Here is a 19147-nt window from a genome sequence, read left to right on the forward strand (position 1 = left end):
CATGTTGGCAAAGATTACAAATTTATAATATTCCATGTAATACCTAAAAATGCTTAGAACAAGGTCTATCAGACAGTAAACTGTTACTGTTAGTTGTTACTGTTACTATTGTTATTTTACATTTTTTAAGTTTTTTTATTTTGAGTGACACAGAGAAAGAGCAAGCAAGTATACTCCAGTGGGGGCCAGAGAGAGATCATGACCTGAGCCGAAACCAGGAGTCAGACACTTAACCAACTGAACCACCCAGGCACCCTATGCTATTATTATTTTTATTACCATTAGTTTGTATTAGCAAATAGACAGAAAAATATTTACCTTCATACATTGTTAGTAACAATTGGTACCATCCTTTGGAGGGTATTTTGATATCAAACGTCAAAATGTGCCAACATTCAACCCAACAATCCAATCTCTAGGAATTTATCCTTAACCTACAAAAATATGTGTAAGGAACTGTATATTTCAGTATCATTTTTAGAGCAAAAATTAAAGTAACCTTTACTTCATTAATAATAATTGGCTAATTAAATTTCTTTCCTATCTTATACTACATATGTCTAGTGTTTTGATATTTTATAGCAGCTACTATTTTTATAATTTGAAAACATAGAGAAAGATTTTACTTAAATCATCCAAAGCTAGCTTATAGTGAGGCCACTAACAAGAGCTCAAGGATTTAGAACAAAAAAGATGGTGGGAGAAGAATATTGTATTTGTTGCACTTCTGTTTTTCCCAGAGATAACAGATGAAATGAGTTTAAAGTGCAAGAAGGAAATTTATGTTCGACATCAGGGGAAACTTTCTGAGACTATTACATACTTTGCAAAAATTTTAAAAGCCTAAAGTCTCCAGACAGTTTTTAGGAGTCAAGATGTACCCCCTTTGTAATTTACCTCTACAGAGTCTATATGTCCTTACAATTACTAATTTAAAAGTGTTCAGCCATGTTTTGCTCAATCCATAAGTTTTCATTGTTCCAATAATGATTTTAAATTAAGGCAGGTGTAGTAAATATACTTTCTAATAGATGCATTATGTCATATAATTGTAGCAACAAAATATATCCCGTCAAGTTCAGGTGTACAGTTGATCTTGCTTTTTTTTTTTTTAACTTTTGTTATAATTCCAGTTAGTACAGTATTAGTTTCAAGTATACATTATAGTGATTCAGCATTTCCATACATCACCAGGTGCTCATCACAGCAGGTGTGCTCCTTAATCCCTGTTGCCAATCTCACCCATCCCCCCACCCTCCCGTCTGGTAACCATCAGTTTGTTCTCTATAGTTAAGAATCTGTTGCTTAGTTTGTCTCTTTCTCTCTTTTTCCCACTTTGATCTTTGGTTTGTGTCTTAAATTCTATATATGAGTGAAATGATGGTCTTTATTTTTCTGTAACTGAATTATTTCGCTTAGCCCTATAGTCTCTAGATCCATCCATGCAGTTGATCTTGCTTTAACCCAATCTTTGGGTCCTTGTTAAGGTAGCCTTAGATATGAATCCACCTTATAATGAGGGATTTTCAGTATTTCAGTGACTAATCCCTTTTACACAAAGTCCAGGGTGATCAATTTATATTGATTTTGCTGATGAAAAAAATATTAGAGCAGAGTTCCAGTGGAATTTAATAATATGCTCTTTTATAGTCCCTATGTGTCTTAAATATCATTACAGTATTTACTTCGCTCAAATCTTTGCAGTCTCCTCAAATCTCAAGGATTCATCCATAAATCATTGTAAATGATTCAGAAAGTATGTGAACCTACTTCCTAGCACCTTATGAGCCTATATTTCACATTTCTAATGGGCTGCTTGCTTACAATCAATAACTATTCCTTCCCCACGTCCCAACTTGTTCGCATCTGTTTCTCTTGGGAGAGGTAGATTTTAAGAGCTCAGGATTATGTTTTTGTTTTCATGCAATTTGGATCTCCCCCTTGTTTATTAGCAGTTCTATTTCTTCCTCTAGCCCCATTTTCTCTTGATGTATCTATAAAAGTACCACCTGTTTTTAGTATCATTTTATTTCTGCATTCTGCTCTCCCCTGAATGTTTCATGTGATAACAATTTATTCTTGCTTTAGTATCCACCTGCTTTACCAGCCCACCCTCTTCTCCTCATCCCACCGCACCCCATCTCCCCACCCCACCCCACCCATGTCACCCAGCGTTTTATTAATCCAAGGAATGGTGTACCATAATTTTAAGGGCACAAATTTTGGTGTCAAGGAAGGGCCAACTCAGCCACTTAGGATATTGGGCCTTGGCTAGGTGACCAATGCAAGTCTTAGTTCTTCATTTATAAGAAGAAGTTGGTAATAATATTATCTACCTCATAAGAGGACTAAATAAAGTATGTACATCAGGGTTTCCCAACCTTGGCACTATTGGCATTTGGAACTAGGTAATTCTTTTTTTCTGGGGACTATTTGGACATTGTAGGATATTCTGCAGGAACCCTGGCCTATCCCACTAGATGCCAGTAGCAATCCCCTTCCCAATTAAGACAATCAGATATGTCTCCAGACATTGCTAGATGTCCCCTGGGAGGCAAAATCATCCCCATTGACAACAATGATGTATGTAATAAGTACTTAGGACCAGATAGATGGATGAATATTCATTTCTAATGCAAGTATCCAACAAAATATTTGAAATTCAATTAACTCCTTGATGCATGAATGGATAAACAAATGAATATGAAGCCAATGAGCTTTGACAGTTGTCTATAGTTTCTACCTTATACTAAAATGTGGTATCTTCACTTAAGACAAGGCTCCTCTATTTCAAAAACCACTTTAGATGATTAACTAATTTCACAACTTAAGCTATTCTCTCTGATTTTTTTCTCCAGCCTTATTGAGATGTAATTGACATATAACAATGTGTAAGCTTAGGATGTACAACCCATTGATTTGATACACATATATTGCAAACTGATTGTCCACTAACACCTCCATCACATCACATAATTATCATTTCTTTTTTGCGGTGAAAACATTTAAGGCATTCTCTCTTAGCAACTTTCAAGTATGTAATAATACAGTATCATTAACTATAGTCACCATGCTGTGCATTAGATCCCCAGAACTTATTCATCTTATAACTGGAAGTTTATAATCTTTGACCAGCATCTCCTCATTTCTCCCACCTCCTCTCCTGATAATCAAAATTCTGGTCTCTGTTTCTATTAGTTCAATTTTTTTTAGATTCCATACATAATTGATGTACAGTACTTATCTTCCTATGTCTGGATCATTCTAGTTAGCATAATACCCTTAAGGTCTATCCATGTTGTTGCAAACATTAGGATTCTCTTCTTTCTCATGGATGAAAAATATTCCACTCTCTATTCCACTATTTTTAATTTTTTTAATAACCTCCATACTGTTTTCCTTAATGAATATACCAGTTTATATTCCCACCAACAGTGCCCAATAGTTCCCTTTCCTTTACATTCTCACCAATATTTGTTATCTCCTATCTTTTTTATAATAATCATTCTAACAGGGATGAGGCGACATCTCACTATGGTTTTGGTTTGCATTATCTCATGATTAGTGATGTTGAGCATCTTTTCATGTATCTGTTGGCCATTTTTATGTTGTTTGGAATAAAGTCTATTCATTTCCTTGCCCATTTTTTAATTGGATTATTTTTTTTTACTTTACTATTGAGTTGTGTGAGTTATTTATATATTTTAAATATGAACTCCTTATCAGATATGTGATTTGCAAGTATTTTCTCCCATCTGGTACATTGCCTTTTCATTTTGTTACTGGTTTCCTTTTCTGTAGAGAAGCTTTTTGGTTTGATGTGGTCCCACTTGTTAATTTTTGCTTTTGTTGTCTATGTTCTTGGTGTCAAATCCAAAAAATCATTGTCAAGATCAGTGTCAAGGAGCTTACTCTCTATGTTTTCTTCTAGGACTTGTACGGTGTCAGGTATTACACTTAAATCTTTAATACATTTTTAGTTGATTTTTGTATATGGTATAAGATAATGGTCCAGGGACACGTGGGTGGCTCAGTCGGTTGGGCATCCAACTTTGGCTCAGGTCATGATCTCACAGCTTGTGAGTTCAAGCCCCATGTCTGCCTCTGTGCTGACAGCTCAGAGCCTGGAGCCTGCTTCAGATTCTGTCTCCCTCTCTCTCTGCCCTTCTGCCACTTGGGCTCTGTCTCTCTCTCTCAAATATAAATAAACATTTAAAAAATTTTTTTATTAAAAAGAAAAGATAGTGGTCCAGCTTCATTCTTTTGTATGTGGCTGTCCAGTTTTCCCAATACCATTTATTGACAAGATTATACATTCCCCACTGTGTATTTCTGGCTCCTTGTCATTAATTATTGATCATGTATGCATGGGTTTATTTCTGAGCTGTCTATTCTGTTCCATTGTTCTATGTGTCTATTTTTTTGCCAATACCATTCTGTCTTAATTATTATAACTTTGTAATATAGTTTGAAATCAGGGAGCATGATGCTTCCAGCCTCTTCTTTTTTCCTTTGAATAGCCAGGTTTGCTTTGGCTATTCAGTGTCTTTTGCCTTTCTATATGAATTTTAGAATTGTTTGTTCTATTACTGTGGAAAATACCATTGGAATTTTGATAAGGAATGCATTGAACCTGTAGATTGCTTTAGGTAGTAGGGACATTTTAACAATATTAATTCTTCCAATCCATGGACATGGAATATCTTTTCATTTATTTGTGTTTTTATCCATTTCTTTCATCAGTGTCTTATGGTTTTCACCAAACAGATCTTTCACTTCCCGGGTTAAATTTCCTAAATATTGTTCCTAAATATTGGGGTGCCTGGGTGGCTCAGTTGGTTAGGCATCCAACTCTTGGTTTTGGCTCAGATCATAATCTCATGGGTTTGAGCCCCGCATCAGGCTCTGCTCTAGCAGTGCAGAGCCTGCTTGGGATTCTCTCTCTCCCCCTCTCTCTCTCTCTGCCCCTCCCCCACTCATGCTGTTTCTGTCTCTCTCAGAATAAATAAATAAACTTTAAAAAATTTGTTTGTAAGTATTTTATTCTTTTTAATACTATTGTAAAGAGGATATTTTTTTATTTCTCCTTCTCAGACATCACTGTTAGTGTATAGAAACACAACTGATTTTTGTATAATATTTTGTGTGCTACAACTTTACTTAATTCATTTATTATTCTAATAATGTTTTGGTGGAATCTTTAGAGTTTTATATATATATATAATATCATGTCAACTGCAAATAGTGACAGTTTTACTTCTTCCTTTCAAATTTGAAAGCCTTTTGTTTCTTTTTCCTGCCTAATTGTTTGGCTGGGACTTTTAATACTATGCTAAATAAAAGTGGCAAGAGTGGGCATTCTTACCTTGTTCCTTACCTTAGAGAAAAAGCTTTTAATCATTGACTACGGTGTTAACTGTGGGGTTGTCATATATGGCCTCTATAGCCACTTTGTTGAGAACTTTTATCATGAAAGTATGTTGAATTTTGTCAAAGGCTTTTTCTCCGCCTATTGAGGTGATCATATGACTTTCATCCTTCATTTTGTTAATGTGGTATATCACACTGATTGATTTGCAGATGCTGAGCCATCCTTGCATCCTTAGAATAACTGTTACTTGATCAAAATGCGTGATCATGATCATGATGTGCTAAATTTGAAACCTGACCCTTAGGCAGCAGTTTTTAAAGTAGGCAAATAGAGCATCTTTTCATGTGTCTGTTGGCCATCTGTATGTCTTCTTTGAAAAATATCTAGTCATGTCTTCTGCCCCCTTTGTTATTGGATTATTTGCTTTTTGGAGTGTTTAGTTTTATAGTTCTTTTTTATAGTTTTATAGTTCTTTTTGGATACCAACCCTTTATCAGATATGTCATTTGCAAATATCTTCTTCCATTCCATAGATTGCCTTTTAGTTTTGTTGATTGTTTCCTTCGCTGTGCAAAAGCTTTTTGTTTTGATGAGGTCCCAATAGTTTATCTTTGTTTTTGTTTCCCTGCCTCAGGAGAAAGAAAGAAGTTGCTATGGCCAAGGTTAAAGAGGTTACTGCCTGTGTTGTCCTCTAGGACTTTTATGGTTTTAGGTCTCACATTTAGGTCTTTATCCATTTTGAGTTTACTTTTGTTATGCTGTAAGAAAGTGGTCTAGTTTCATTCTTTTGCATTTTGCTGACCAGTTTTCCCAACACCATATCATCAGGGAAATACAAATCAAAACTGTAATGAGATATCACCTCATACCTGTCAGAAAGGCTAAAATCAACAACACAAGAAACAACGGATGTTGATGAGGATGTGGAGAAAGGGGAAACCTCTTGCACTGTTGGTGAGAATGCAAACTGGTGCAGCCACTCTGGAAAACAGTATGGAGATTCCTCAAAAAGTTAAAAATAAAACTACCTTTTGATCCTACAATCATACTACTGGGTATTTACCCAAAGAACACAAGAACACTAATTCAGAGGGATACATGCATCCCTATATTTATAGCAGCACTATCTACAATAGCCAAATTATGGAAACAGCCCAAATGTCCATTGACAGATGAATGGATAAATAAATGTGGTATATACATATACCATATATATATATATATATATATATATATATATATATATATGTATGAGAGAGAGAGAGAGAATGGACTATTACTCAGCCATAAAAAGAATGAAATCTTGCTATTTGCAACAACATGGATGGAGCTAGAGCATATTATGCTAAGCAATGTAAGTCCATTAGAGAAAAACAAATGCCACATGATTTCACTCATATGTGAAATGTAAGAAACAAAGCAAACAATCATAGAGGAAAAACCAAGGGAGGAGAACCAAGACACAGGCTCTAACTATAGAGAGCAAACTGATGGTTACTGAAGGGAGGTGGGCAGGGGAATGGGTAAAATAGGTGATAGAGAATAAAGAGTGCACTTGTGATGAACACTGGGTGATGTATGGAAGTGCTGAATCACTATCTTATACACCTGAAATTAATATTACACTGTATGTAGGGGCGCCTGGGTGGCTCAGTCGGTTAAGCGTCCGACTTCAGCTCAGGTCATGATCTCGCGGTCCGTGAGTTCGAGCCCCGCGTCGGGCTCTGTGCTGACAGCTCAGGGCCTGGAGCCTGTTTCAGATTCTGTGTCTCCCTCTCTCTCTGACCCTCCCCCGTTCATGCTCTGTCTCTCTCTGTCTCAAAAATAAATAAACGTTAAAAAAAAAATTTAAAAAAAAATATTACACTGTATGTTAACAAACTGGAATTTAAATAAAAACTTTTTTAAGTATGCAAATAGAATCCTTTTAGAGAAAGCCTGAGAGATGGACATTTCTGCCTGTGCCTTCTGTACTGAGCCCTAGGGTGAGAGCCATAGCAGTGCTCACACCCATTAATAATTGCTTCTTTGTGCTATAGTTTTGTGAATCCTGTGGATGCAATCCCCACTGGCTTTCAGAGCAAGGTGTTTGGGAGAACTGTCCTTGAAGTGGGAGTCTTAAAAGTTAGGAGGCTAAATGTGGGTTCCAAACCCCTAGCCTCTCAGGGAGAAGCTGGGAGTTGCAAGTTAGCTCCCGTTTGGCACTGTACCAGGAGTGACGTTTATGGCAAGATTATGTCTCATCAGCCTTTCCTACCCATGTGGGTATTTTCTTATTTGCCAAATGTGTGGGACTCCCTCAGCTAGTTTCTGGATTTCCTTCAGAGGGAATTACTCCACGTGCAACTGTTTATTCAGTGTGCATATGGGAGGAAGGGAGTTCGGGAGCCTCCTATGTCACTGTCTTTAAAAACTGCCCCTACCTCTCTGCTTAAGGAGACTGCTTAAGATTCTCTCTCTCTCCCTCTGCCCCTCTCCCAAGCTCATGCTTTCTCTCCCAAATAAAAAAAAAATTTTTTTAATAAAAAAAAAACATAACTTAAAAAAAAAAAACTGCCCGCATCTAATTTTATAAAAAGGACATGTTGGGGCTCCCGGGTGACTCACTCGGTTGAGTGTGTGACTCTTGGTTTCAGCTCAGGTCATGATCTCAAGGTTCGTGGATTTGAGCCCCATGTCTGGCTCGCACTGAGAGTATGAGGCCTGCTTGGATTCTCTCTCTCTGCCCTTCCCCACTCATGCATGTGCACGTGCTTTCTTTCTCAAAATAAGTAAACTTTAAAAAAAAAAAAAAAAGGAATCTTAGTGAGAGTTATAAACTTTAATAGATGATAGCTATGAATCAATATGTTGCAGTAGACTTCAAGATAGAATACTGAAATGATCCCTTCATTAATTTAAGAGTATTTTAGGGGCACCTGGGTGGCTTAGTCAGTTAAGCATCCAACTTTGGCTCAGGTCAGGATCTCACAGTTTGTGAGTTCGAGCCCCGTGTCAGGCTCTGTGTTGACAGCTCAGAGCCTGGAGCCTGCTTCAGATTCTGTCTCCCTCTCTCTCTGCCCCTCCCCTGCTTGTGCTTTGTCTATCTCTCAAAAATAAATAAACATTTAATTTTTTTTAAAAAAGAGTGTTTTAGATGATGATTCTAGTTATTAAGGCAGTGATACGGTAAGAGAACAAAAATCAAGCTATTTTTAAGTATTTATTAACCAGAGTTCATTCTGTAAATATTTATTGAGTGCTTACTATGTTTCAGGAACTACACTATGTACTTGGGACACAAGTATCCAAACTTGTGGAACCTCCAATCTATAAAGTAATGGACTACAGAAATAATAAATACATACATAAAAATAAAAATAAGGAGTAGTCATAACTTCTAAAATATGGGCCTGGGAAATATTTCTAGGTGGTACTGACAGCAAAATTCAGTGGAGGACTGTAATCCAACCAGAAACATTGTTATGACTGCATTCATCATTTGCCATTTGGTCGCTCATCTATGATTTCATTTTACTGAACTCTGACTTTCTCATCTGAACTGAATTACAGTGAGGGTGTTAAATCATATCTGTAGTTACCTTTGCATATTTTATGACTTCAAACACTTAGATTATGATTCACTGTGTGCATAATTTTTTAAATTGTCTCAAACCGGCACTGTTGCTTTTACTTTGTCTAGGTTTTCTCTAATGAGCTAGCATAACTTCATAGCTTCATACTTTTTGTGCTGTAGTCTAACAGCTTGATGGCTGATTCTTTTAAACTAATACAGTATGTGCTTTTTGTGCCTCACTTTTCTCATCTGTACAATGGGATCTGTAGATGACCTAACCAACAAACAGAGTTGTTATAAGGATCAAATAATGAACATTCATTAAAAAACACAGAACTATGGGCACCTGGGTGGATCAGTCGGTTGAGCTTCCGACTTTGGCTCAGGTCGTGAATTAGTGGTTCATGGGTTCAAGCCTCGCATCAGGTTCTGTGCTGACAGCTCAGAGCCTGAAGCCTGGAGCCTGTTTCAGATTCTGTGTCTCCCTCTCTCTGCCCCTCCTCTGCTCACGCTCTGTCTCTCTCTGTCTCAAAAATAAGTAAACATTAAAAAAATTTTTTTAATTAAAAAAAAAAAAACACAGAACTAAAGAAAGGGCCAGGCACACAGTAAGTTTTACATGCTGTATTTTCTGCACCCCTCTCAGTCGTTTACTTATTTCTACTATCTTGAATATTTTAACATGGTAAATGGGGTATTGTTCTTTTTCCTTTCCTTTGTACACTTGGTAGGAAGCAGGTTTACAATGAGAAGTAAAAGCAAATATATATCTAACAGGACCATATAAGAAATGTCTTTGTCTGTAAATCACTTATCTCAGGAGGAAATCCCTCCAAATGATACAGACCAAGAGATGTTTTTACACTTAACTCTTCTCTAAAGTTTTTTTTCTGGGGCACCTGGTGGCTCAGTCGGTTAAGCATCGGACTCTTGATTGAAGCTCAGGTCATGATCTTGCGGTTCATGGGTTCAAGCCCTGAGTCAGGCTCTGCACTGACAGTGTGGAGCCTGCTTGGGATTCTCTCTCCCCCTCTCCCTCTGTCCCTCCCCTATCTCTCTCTTTCTCTCTCTCAAAATAAATAAACATTTTAAAAATAAAGTTTTTTTTCTGATTTCAAAAGTCATTTTAAAAAATGTTATAAAATTCAATATTACAGAAATTAATAACTCAAAGTAAAAAGTCCCTTTACCCACATATTCACCCCACTCTCTACCCCGAAGGAGAATTAATGGTAATAACCTGTGTATATTCTCACATGGCTTTTCTAGTCATATTTTTTTATTAAAATAAGATCACATTGTATATATAGCTTTACAACTGTCTTCTTCCTCTCTTAAAATATGTCTTTGGTGTCTCTGTCAACACATTTAGTTCCTTCTCATTTCCAACAGCAGCACAGAGCTGTAACTCAAGGAGGTGCTGTGGCTTCCTGTGTACCTACTCACAAAGTCCTATAGTGTTTAGATCTGATTGGAAAAAGCCCTTTAGCTGACCCTTGTACCGCCAGCCACTCCAAGTCCTGACCGAAAAAGGGGACCAGAAGAGTCATTCAAAAGATGTGCTCAGTCCACACCAGGAGACCAGAGTTTGCTCAGTACAGGGAGAAGGACTCAGCTGGATGATGAATACAGATTCATACAGCAGTTAATGCTGAGGGTCACAGAAACATTATAAATCCAATGCCCTTGAAGTGGAACCTCTCTCTGGAGTCTGGACACCCAGTCATGCACAGCCCACTTGGAGTGGGAAAGAAAATTTATTTGAGAACGTTAAGGTCAAGTTAACTTATTTTAAAATTGCCATAGGAGGCCATTCATCCCCACTTGACTTCTCCCTCTTCAGAACCTACTTGCCATCCCTCAGATATTTGCCCTCGGAGCAATTAAGTCCTCTTTTTTTTTTTTATGCTTTCATTAGCTGCTCTTTTTTCTCTTTTTTAACTTACAAAAGGGCAGATGTATTTTAAGCCAAATGTCAATGTCAAACATCAAATATCCATTCCCATGCAATGTACAGTGTATATAATTACATACTCTGTTGTAACAAATGTAGTATTGTTTCATTTGTATACCAAACTTCCATGTAACTGACCAGGCGTAAAGAGTGCTCTGTGCAGAGAGCCTAGAGGATGCACCTCAGTTAAGACCTTTGTTAAATGGTGCATGACGAGGCAGACTCCCTAGCATAAGGGAACTTTTTGGAGAAAGGAGCTACGAGTTTCTTTGGCAAGAAAACCAGAAATAGGATTATACCAAGCAGCGCGTTCAGAGCGGTGCAGGCTGTGGTGCCTCTGTGGCATCACCCTGGAAGCCACCGTGGTGGGACTGAGGCAGAAGCTCCTTTCTGCCAGACCGGAATGCTGAGAAACCAGAGCCGCACAGCCTCACTGCTCCCTGGTACACTGAACTTTCTGAAGGCCACTGGCCATCCAATTCATCAAAGGTTACATAGCAAACGGTTCAGAATTGCGTACATAAAGCATAGAACGGCCAAGGGGTCAGAAGTAAGGCAGTTAAGTAGGTTTTCTTCCTTCCCTTTTCACTCTTCAGTTATCACAAAGCCCAAGTAGCACCATTCCAGGCTGGGGTTGGATCTGTTTCTTTGTGCCTCAAATAGGTCAAAGTGAAACTTTCTGAAACATTATTTTGAGAAATCAAAATTCCTAGTCCTGCTACTTACGATTGTTTCAACCTGTTTCTTTCAGATACCATTGTTCTTATCGCTTCGATAGCAGTTGTTTCTGCAAAAACTCAGGGTAATATTTTCGCCACGTCCGCACTCAGAAGTCTCCGTTTCCTACAGATCCTCCGTATGGTGCGCATGGACCGAAGGGGAGGCACTTGGAAATTGCTAGGTTCGGTGGTTTATGCTCACAGCAAGGTAAGATCTGCTTTCTGAATTGCAGAACAAGACTTTTGAAACGTTTTCGTTGATTGCTGTGGGAGAGTAGAACCCATCAAGCAAACTGAGTCATTTCAGAAATTGGCTACAGCACAATGTATAATGGGTTGTTCAAAAGTCGTCAGATGGTTGCCAGAGGGAAGGAGATTGGGAGGAGAGGCAAAGTGGGTAAAAGGGGGAGGGGGGTCCAGGCTTGCAGTTAGGGAATGACTAAGTCACGGGATAAAAGGGACGGCACAGGGACTATAGACACTGATACTGTAGCAGTATGTGTGGTGACAGATGTCAGCCACACTTGTGGTGAGCCCAGCGTAACATACAGAGATGTTGCACACCTGAAACTAATGTAAGACTGTGTGTCAACTATACTCAAATAAAAAGCAATGCTTTCCAAGTCCTTACGCCTCAAATAAATTATAGTAAACCCATACATTTAGAATACTGTGCAACCATTTAAAAAAGAAACCTGAGGAAGTTGTCCTGTTCACTGGGACATCCACTGAATAAAAAAAGCAAATTCGGGGCACCTGGGTGGCTCAGTCGGTTGAGCATCCAACTTTGGCTCAGGTCATGATCTTGCTGTGAGTGATTTCAAGCCCCACATCAGGCTGTCCTCTGTCCACACAGAGCCTGCTTCGGATCCTCTGTTCCCCTCTTTCTGCCACTCCCCAGCTTGCACTCTCTCAAAAATAAATAAACATTAAAAAAGGAGTAAATCCTATAAATAAACAAATAAATATTATCATAAATATCCAAAAAGTAGTAAAATGAATGCATAGATTTTTTTTTCCCCTTTTACACGGATTTTTTACTTCTAACGATCTTTCAATTCCTTTTATATCTAGGAATTAATCACGGCTTGGTACATAGGATTTTTGGTTCTTATTTTTTCATCTTTCCTTGTCTATCTTGTGGAAAAGGATGCCAATAAAGAGTTTTCTACATATGCAGATGCTCTCTGGTGGGGCACAGTGAGTATAAAAATCTAGTTTTGTTTTTTGGATTTTGTGAAATGTTTCCTTTGAATACAATGTAATGATTCCTAGGAATCATTTATGAAAGGTCTCAATAAAAACATTAACTTCCAAAAGAGAGTTACATGAAAATATACAGCACTAAAATTGTCTGAAGAGCTTTCCCATCTCTATAGCTCAACAAAATCAAGTTCTCTTATAAATCATCAGAGGTATTTCTTGAGTGCTAGATTGTTGCCAAAATAAGAATACATTGGTTTTTTTTAAACAGTGATTAAAATCTTAATAGGCTTGTTTGTTTGTCTTAACTTTGTGGAGCACAAATTTAAATTACCAATTGTTGCATTGGCTTACCTCTCATCAGAAAGTTTCTCTGAGGTTAAAAAAAAAAAGGAATAATAGCTGAATGAAAGTTAAGAAAAGTATGGCACAAGTGAAAAAGAGAAAACTGATAACCATCTGTGAGATCAGAGATTATAGACACCTAATATCAAAACTTTCATAATAGGCACCTGGGTGGCTCAGTTCGTTGGGCATCTGACTTTGGCTCAGGTCGTGATCTCGAGGTCCGTGAGTTGGAGCCTGGTGTTGGGTGCTCTGCTAACAGCTCAGAGCCTGGAGCCTGCTTTGGATTCTGTCTCCTTCTCTCTGCACTCCCCCTGGTCTCTGTCTCTCTCTCCCATTCTCAAAAATAAACATTTAAAAATAATTTTTTTAAAACCTATCCATACAAAAACCTACTTTTCATTTAAATTGTTACTAAAGGCCACTCTTGGGTGGCTCATTAGGTTAAATGTCCCTCGGTTTCAGCTCAGGTCACTATCTCACGGTTTTGTGAGTTGGAGCCAACTGCATGGGGCTCCCCACAGAGGCAGCACAGAGACTGCTTGGGATCTCTGTCTCCCTCTCTCTCTGTGCCTCCCCCACCCACGCTGTCTCTGTCTCTTTCAAAATAAATAAATAACCTTCAAAAAAATGTTTTTAAAAAGAAAAAAGATATTAAAAAAATAAATAAATGGTTGTTACAGGAAACTTCACCCAAATAAAAAAATCATAACTCTCATACAGACACATGCTAAAGATTTTAACTCCTTTTTTAAACTTGTCATGATTAATGAGGGAACCAGTAAGATGTTACATCCAGTTCAAAGAGCTATCCAAGAACATTACCACGTAAAGATCAGGAATATTGAAATGAATCTGGCTTCTTCCACAATGTGAGAGGGAAGTCAATTAAACCTCCACTAGACAGAATTTATTTATGTGTCTATAGACAAGAATTACTTTCCACTGCTACTAGTTATCTACAACTTACAGAGTTGTAAAGTAGCTCAAAAGCCATGAAAGATGCACAGCCCCATAAAATCAGAAGTTGATAACCTGGAAGGGTGTGCTCTAAGCAAGGCACAGTTTTTCATTAAAGTAAAAATCTTGTCTGCATTGTAAAGAATCTATAAAAGTCATTGAAACATGTGCCCTAATAATAATGTCACAGGCTAGGGGCGTGCTTTTGGCAGTGTATAAACTATATGTCTTTTTATTTTATTCCTTAAGACATTCCAAAAGTGTGTTTTGTGAAAATGTACAGCATTTTTAACTGTCTAAACAGCTTCCCATCTCTTTGGTCCAACAAAGTTAAGTTCTCTAATAAATCATAATATTTCTTGAGTGCTAGACACTCACCAAAATTAAAATACCATTTTCTTAAACTGTTATTAAAATATTTATAAGTTGGGGGGCACCTGGGTGGCTCAGTCCATTAAGCATCCAACTTCAGCTCAGGTCATGATCTTGCATTTCGTGTATTCGAGCCCTCCGTCAGGCTCTGTGCTGACACCTCAGAGCCTGGAGCCTGCTTCGGATTCTGTGTCTCCCTCTCTCTCTCATTCGCACTCTGTCTTTCTCTCTCTCAAAAATAAATAAACGTTTAAAAAATTTTTTTTAATATTTTTAAGTTGGTTGTTGGTTTTGTGAAGCATGGATTTAAGTTACCAATTGTTGCATTGTTCTGCTACCCGTTAAAAGCTCATCAGGGAGAACTAGAACCCTCGTCAAGAACAAGGACAATTTGTCAGGGCTTGTATTAAGCAGAACTCGGTATGTTTGTTGGCTGCACGGCAGCAGTAAAATGAATAAGAATCAGAAATATATTCACCTGAAGGTTAGGATTTTTTTAATTAAATTATCAGAGTAAATGTCTACAAGATTATGCCATTGATAACAAAGCGATCTGGTGGTTTCATAACTTGGTTCCCAACTCCTTCCTTCCACTTCACAAGCAATAATGGACATTTTGAAAGGAAGAAAGTAGAAAACCTGAAAGAGAGCAGTCATGTGACATTCTTAAAATACCTTTTATATGTAGAGAGCAAATGAAAATCTATGACTCATTGTGGGATAAACTGTGTAAACTGAGAAAATAGGAGGCTTTTCTAGCCAGCAAGGGGACGACAGTTTATTATCCCAGGCTTCAAAGCAACAATTTGAATTTTAAGTTTAGTTTTTGTTTCTCTCTGATAATTCTAACGTACTTAAGTCATTGAGACATTCAGGTGTACCTGTCCCACTGAGATGCAGTTGTTGGTGAGTTCAGCCTGGCAGCTCTTTATCTTTCTTCCCAATAGCCTTCCTTTTCTCCTTATTACTAATAAGAATTGCTGTATTGTGTGTTAAACAGTGTGTGGGAAAGTCTTAATATACTTCTCACTTAGTCACCAGCTTATTTCTTTTGCCAGAATAACCCACATAGCAGGTTTTCAAAGGTCATATCTGTGACTTTCAGAGGGGAAGCAACATATTTTCATTGATTCCCATTTCAGTTGTGCTATTTGGACTGAAGTTTAACCTGTACTTAACAGGTTCTTTGAATGACCTAATTATGTCTCTATTAAAAAAAAATCTAGTCTTCAATGCAAAAGTCAAAATCTTCTACGATGTCAGGCTTCTAGGAAAAGGCCGTGTTGGTCCACAGTGAGTTTGTTGATATTAACTGAGTCATTGATGAAATTGTCTGAATCCTAGAAATATACAAGAAAGCAAACAAGAGTGTGTATTATTTCTATTCTTTATAAGAAGAACATATACTAGATCTCCAGTGTGAAATAAAATAAATTTAGAACAGTATACCTTTTATGATATATTGATCAGACCTTAATGAAATATATGGCTGGATACTTTTTAGTTGAAATTGTCCATTTTGCACATAATGGACACCTTGATAACTATGAAAGTATCCATAATAAATAGAGAAATAAAAGCATCCTGAATTGGAGTATTTCTAAGTGGTAGGCTTTCGTTTAAAAAAAGGAAATTCTTGGGGCGCCTGGGTGGTTCAGTCAATTAAGCGACTAACTCTTGATTTCGGCTCAGGTCATGATCTCACAGTTCATGAGTTTGAGCCCCACATAGGGCTCTGTGCTGATGGTGTGGAGCCTGCTTGCTCTCTCCCTCTCTCTCTACCCCTTCAGAGCTCGCTCTCCCTCTCTCTCTCTCTCCCTCTTTCAAAATAAATAAATAAACATTAAAACAAAGGAAATTCTCTTCATTAAAAAAGCCCAAATTATTGACATTAAGTATCAAAATGCAATTTGTGGTCTATGGATACAAAATCCCAGTGAATTCTGAATGTTAAATATTAAACTTCTTTCATTAAGAAAATGGTGAGGGCCATCTCCAAGGCCAACTTTTGGAGGAATTCATGGTGTGATCAGCGCTGCTCAAAGCCAGTAGCAATTCAAAGAACTCTGATCCCTGAAAACATTCCATACTATTGAATATCAACACCTAGCTCAGTAAGTGGAGTAAGACTAAGACCACAGCCAGTGCCCAAAGATGGTAGCTACTGTTGCTATGGACATTTCGTTGTGGATGTTAGATGGAAACACCTTTATAACAAAAAGAACAAAGAGCTATATACTTCATGTCAGACCCACAGCTTAAGCACAGAAGGGGTTTGGGAATTGGGGGTTACAGTGAAAAGATATTCTAGGTTTTGAAGTAGCAACTAAAGGGACATCTGTGACAGAGGAAGTAAAAAAAGGTGCAAGGGGACTTAACTCTGGTGGTTGAGGCACTGACAGCTACAGGAAAAGAGGATCTTCTGATTGTTAAGCGTAGCTCCATTTAATATTATTTCCTATTATTATTTTCTTCCTTTTTGGTTGCTTTAGATTTATTCTGAAACAATTTAAGAACAAGTCTTCCTGGAGTTATTTCCTATTATTATCTCCTTTCCTGTTATTATTTTTCTCCTTTTCAGTTAGATTTATTCTGAAATAACATAAGATCAGGTCTTCCTGAAGTAATATTGCCTGATATGACCTGTTCTCAAAGGCCAGTTTGTTCTCTATTTACTGATATTTCTGTGATGAAGACAGTGTTATGGGGTAGCCTTTTTTTTTTTTTTAAGAAGCATACAGCAGCAGGTAGTATAAATCTATTCTGGAGTAACCATCTGAGCACAACCCCCACCTGGGACCGTGTGCTTGAAATGATTACTTCAGGCATGTAGAAGTATTAGTCCTAGAATTTATGCTGAAAATCTTACAGACTTTCTGAAAGCAAATAATATAGAAGACTCTATGTATGGTGCACTCAGCAGGTTGTACAGCCCAAATGTATGCCATGAGTTTCATCCCCCTGCAAAATCTAAGAATAAGAAATGGTGTGGGGCACCCGGGTGGCTCAGTCAGTTGAGTGTCTGACCGCAGCCCAGGTCATGATCTCACAGTCTGAGTTTGAGCCCCTCGTTGGGCTCTGTGCTGACAGCTCTGAGCCTGGAGCCTGCTTCCAATTCTGTGTCTCCCTCTCTCTCTGCCCCCTTCCATTCGCACTCTCTCTCTCTCTCTCTCAAATGTAAGTAAACATTAAAAAAATTTTTAATTAATAAGAAATGGTGTAAATTTGTGGAATGAACAAAAATACCCTTTTCTTTGATAATACCAGGAATCAACCCTCTTTAGACTGGGTTCAACAGTACAAAATGTTTTCTGCCACTTTTTTAAGCTGTTGTTTTCTGACTCAGTGCTGATTCATTAAATAAAAGTTAACAGCTGTTTCTCACCACCAATACACTGTCTGATGGTATCAGAGCTTCACTTGGCCACAAGATAATCAACACACCAACCCCCAACTATTCAAGAACATTGTCAAGTACCAAGCAAACACTGAAACACACATACCCAAGCTGCTACCCACCAAAACATCCTAGCTGCCGTGAGCATCTACAAGCCCTTGCCATCCATGATGGCATGGATCGTTGAAGTATATTAGTCAGAAGCCTCTTTGGGGAAGCCTTTCCTAAGAAGTCTGTTCCTTCCTAAGAAGTCATCTCACACATGGTTCTGAATATTTTTTGCTTAGATTTATTCCATAAACGTTGAGCACATACTTATTGGAAAAGAGCAGATGAATTACAGTCAAGAAACTTGGCTTCCAGCCCTACTGTTATGATTTAGTGTGGTATTCAGCAAACATTTACTCTGTCTATAAAATTGAGAAAATAATATTACCCAAATACAAAGTTGTTATGTGTATTAAAATGAGATTAGGACACGTAGATGTGCTTTATCAGACACTGGACAAATGTTAGTCACTACTGGTATTACATATTTGACTATGAGCCTGGAAGAACAACATGAAATGCTATTGCCCTGAGCTGCCTGCCACAACAGAACCCAAATGATATGACACCACCACCACAAGAGATTCCGGTGTTTGTAGATGGAAAACCTTTCTCATCTAATGGTTCACAAACTGCTAATGTGAATCATCCTCGTGTAAAAGACCACCTTACATGGAAATGATACTGTGCTTTGGAAATCTACAAATAGTATGTTTTTAGTTTGTTTACATGAATACATTAGCTATAAACTAGTATTCATAATTGTATCCTCAAAGTTAAACCAATAAATGTTTATTGATTTATTACTGGAAGAGAAGGATGGGTTTATACCTACTGGTTTAGAATTAATTCTGTTATTGAAAGAAAAAAAACTGCAGCCTCACCAGTTTCCAAATTGTAATCCGACCATAGCATCTGCTATCTCACAAAAAAAGAAAAGAAAAGAAAAAGAAAAAAAGCCTGGGTCACAAATGTCCCTCGACTGGTGAATGGATAAAGATGTGGTGTGTGTGTGTGTGTGTGTATGTGTGTGTATACATATTGTGTGTATATATATATATATATATATATATATATATATATATAATGGAATATTACTCGGCCATAAAAAAATGAAATCTTGTCATTTGCAATGACGTGAATGGAGCTAGACTATATTATGCTAATTGAAATAAGTCAGTCAGAGAAAGACAAACACCATATGATTTCACTCATATGTGGA

The 19147-nt window shown here is 37.6% G+C and overlaps 1 protein-coding gene across 1 annotated transcript in view; it reads left to right on the plus strand.

Annotated features, from left to right (window-relative positions):
- KCNQ5 (potassium voltage-gated channel subfamily Q member 5) overlaps nt 1–19147 on the plus strand; it is a 513631-nt gene that overhangs the window by 393866 nt on the left and 100618 nt on the right. The window contains exons 4-5 of the mRNA XM_042986660.1: nt 11633–11808; nt 12675–12800. Coding sequence (XP_042842594.1) covers nt 11633–11808; nt 12675–12800 — 302 coding nt within the window. The remainder of the gene's footprint in view (nt 1–11632; nt 11809–12674; nt 12801–19147) is intronic.

This window comes from Panthera tigris, chromosome B2, assembly GCF_018350195.1.
Source record: "Panthera tigris isolate Pti1 chromosome B2, P.tigris_Pti1_mat1.1, whole genome shotgun sequence".
Lineage (NCBI taxonomy): Eukaryota > Metazoa > Chordata > Mammalia > Carnivora > Felidae > Panthera > Panthera tigris.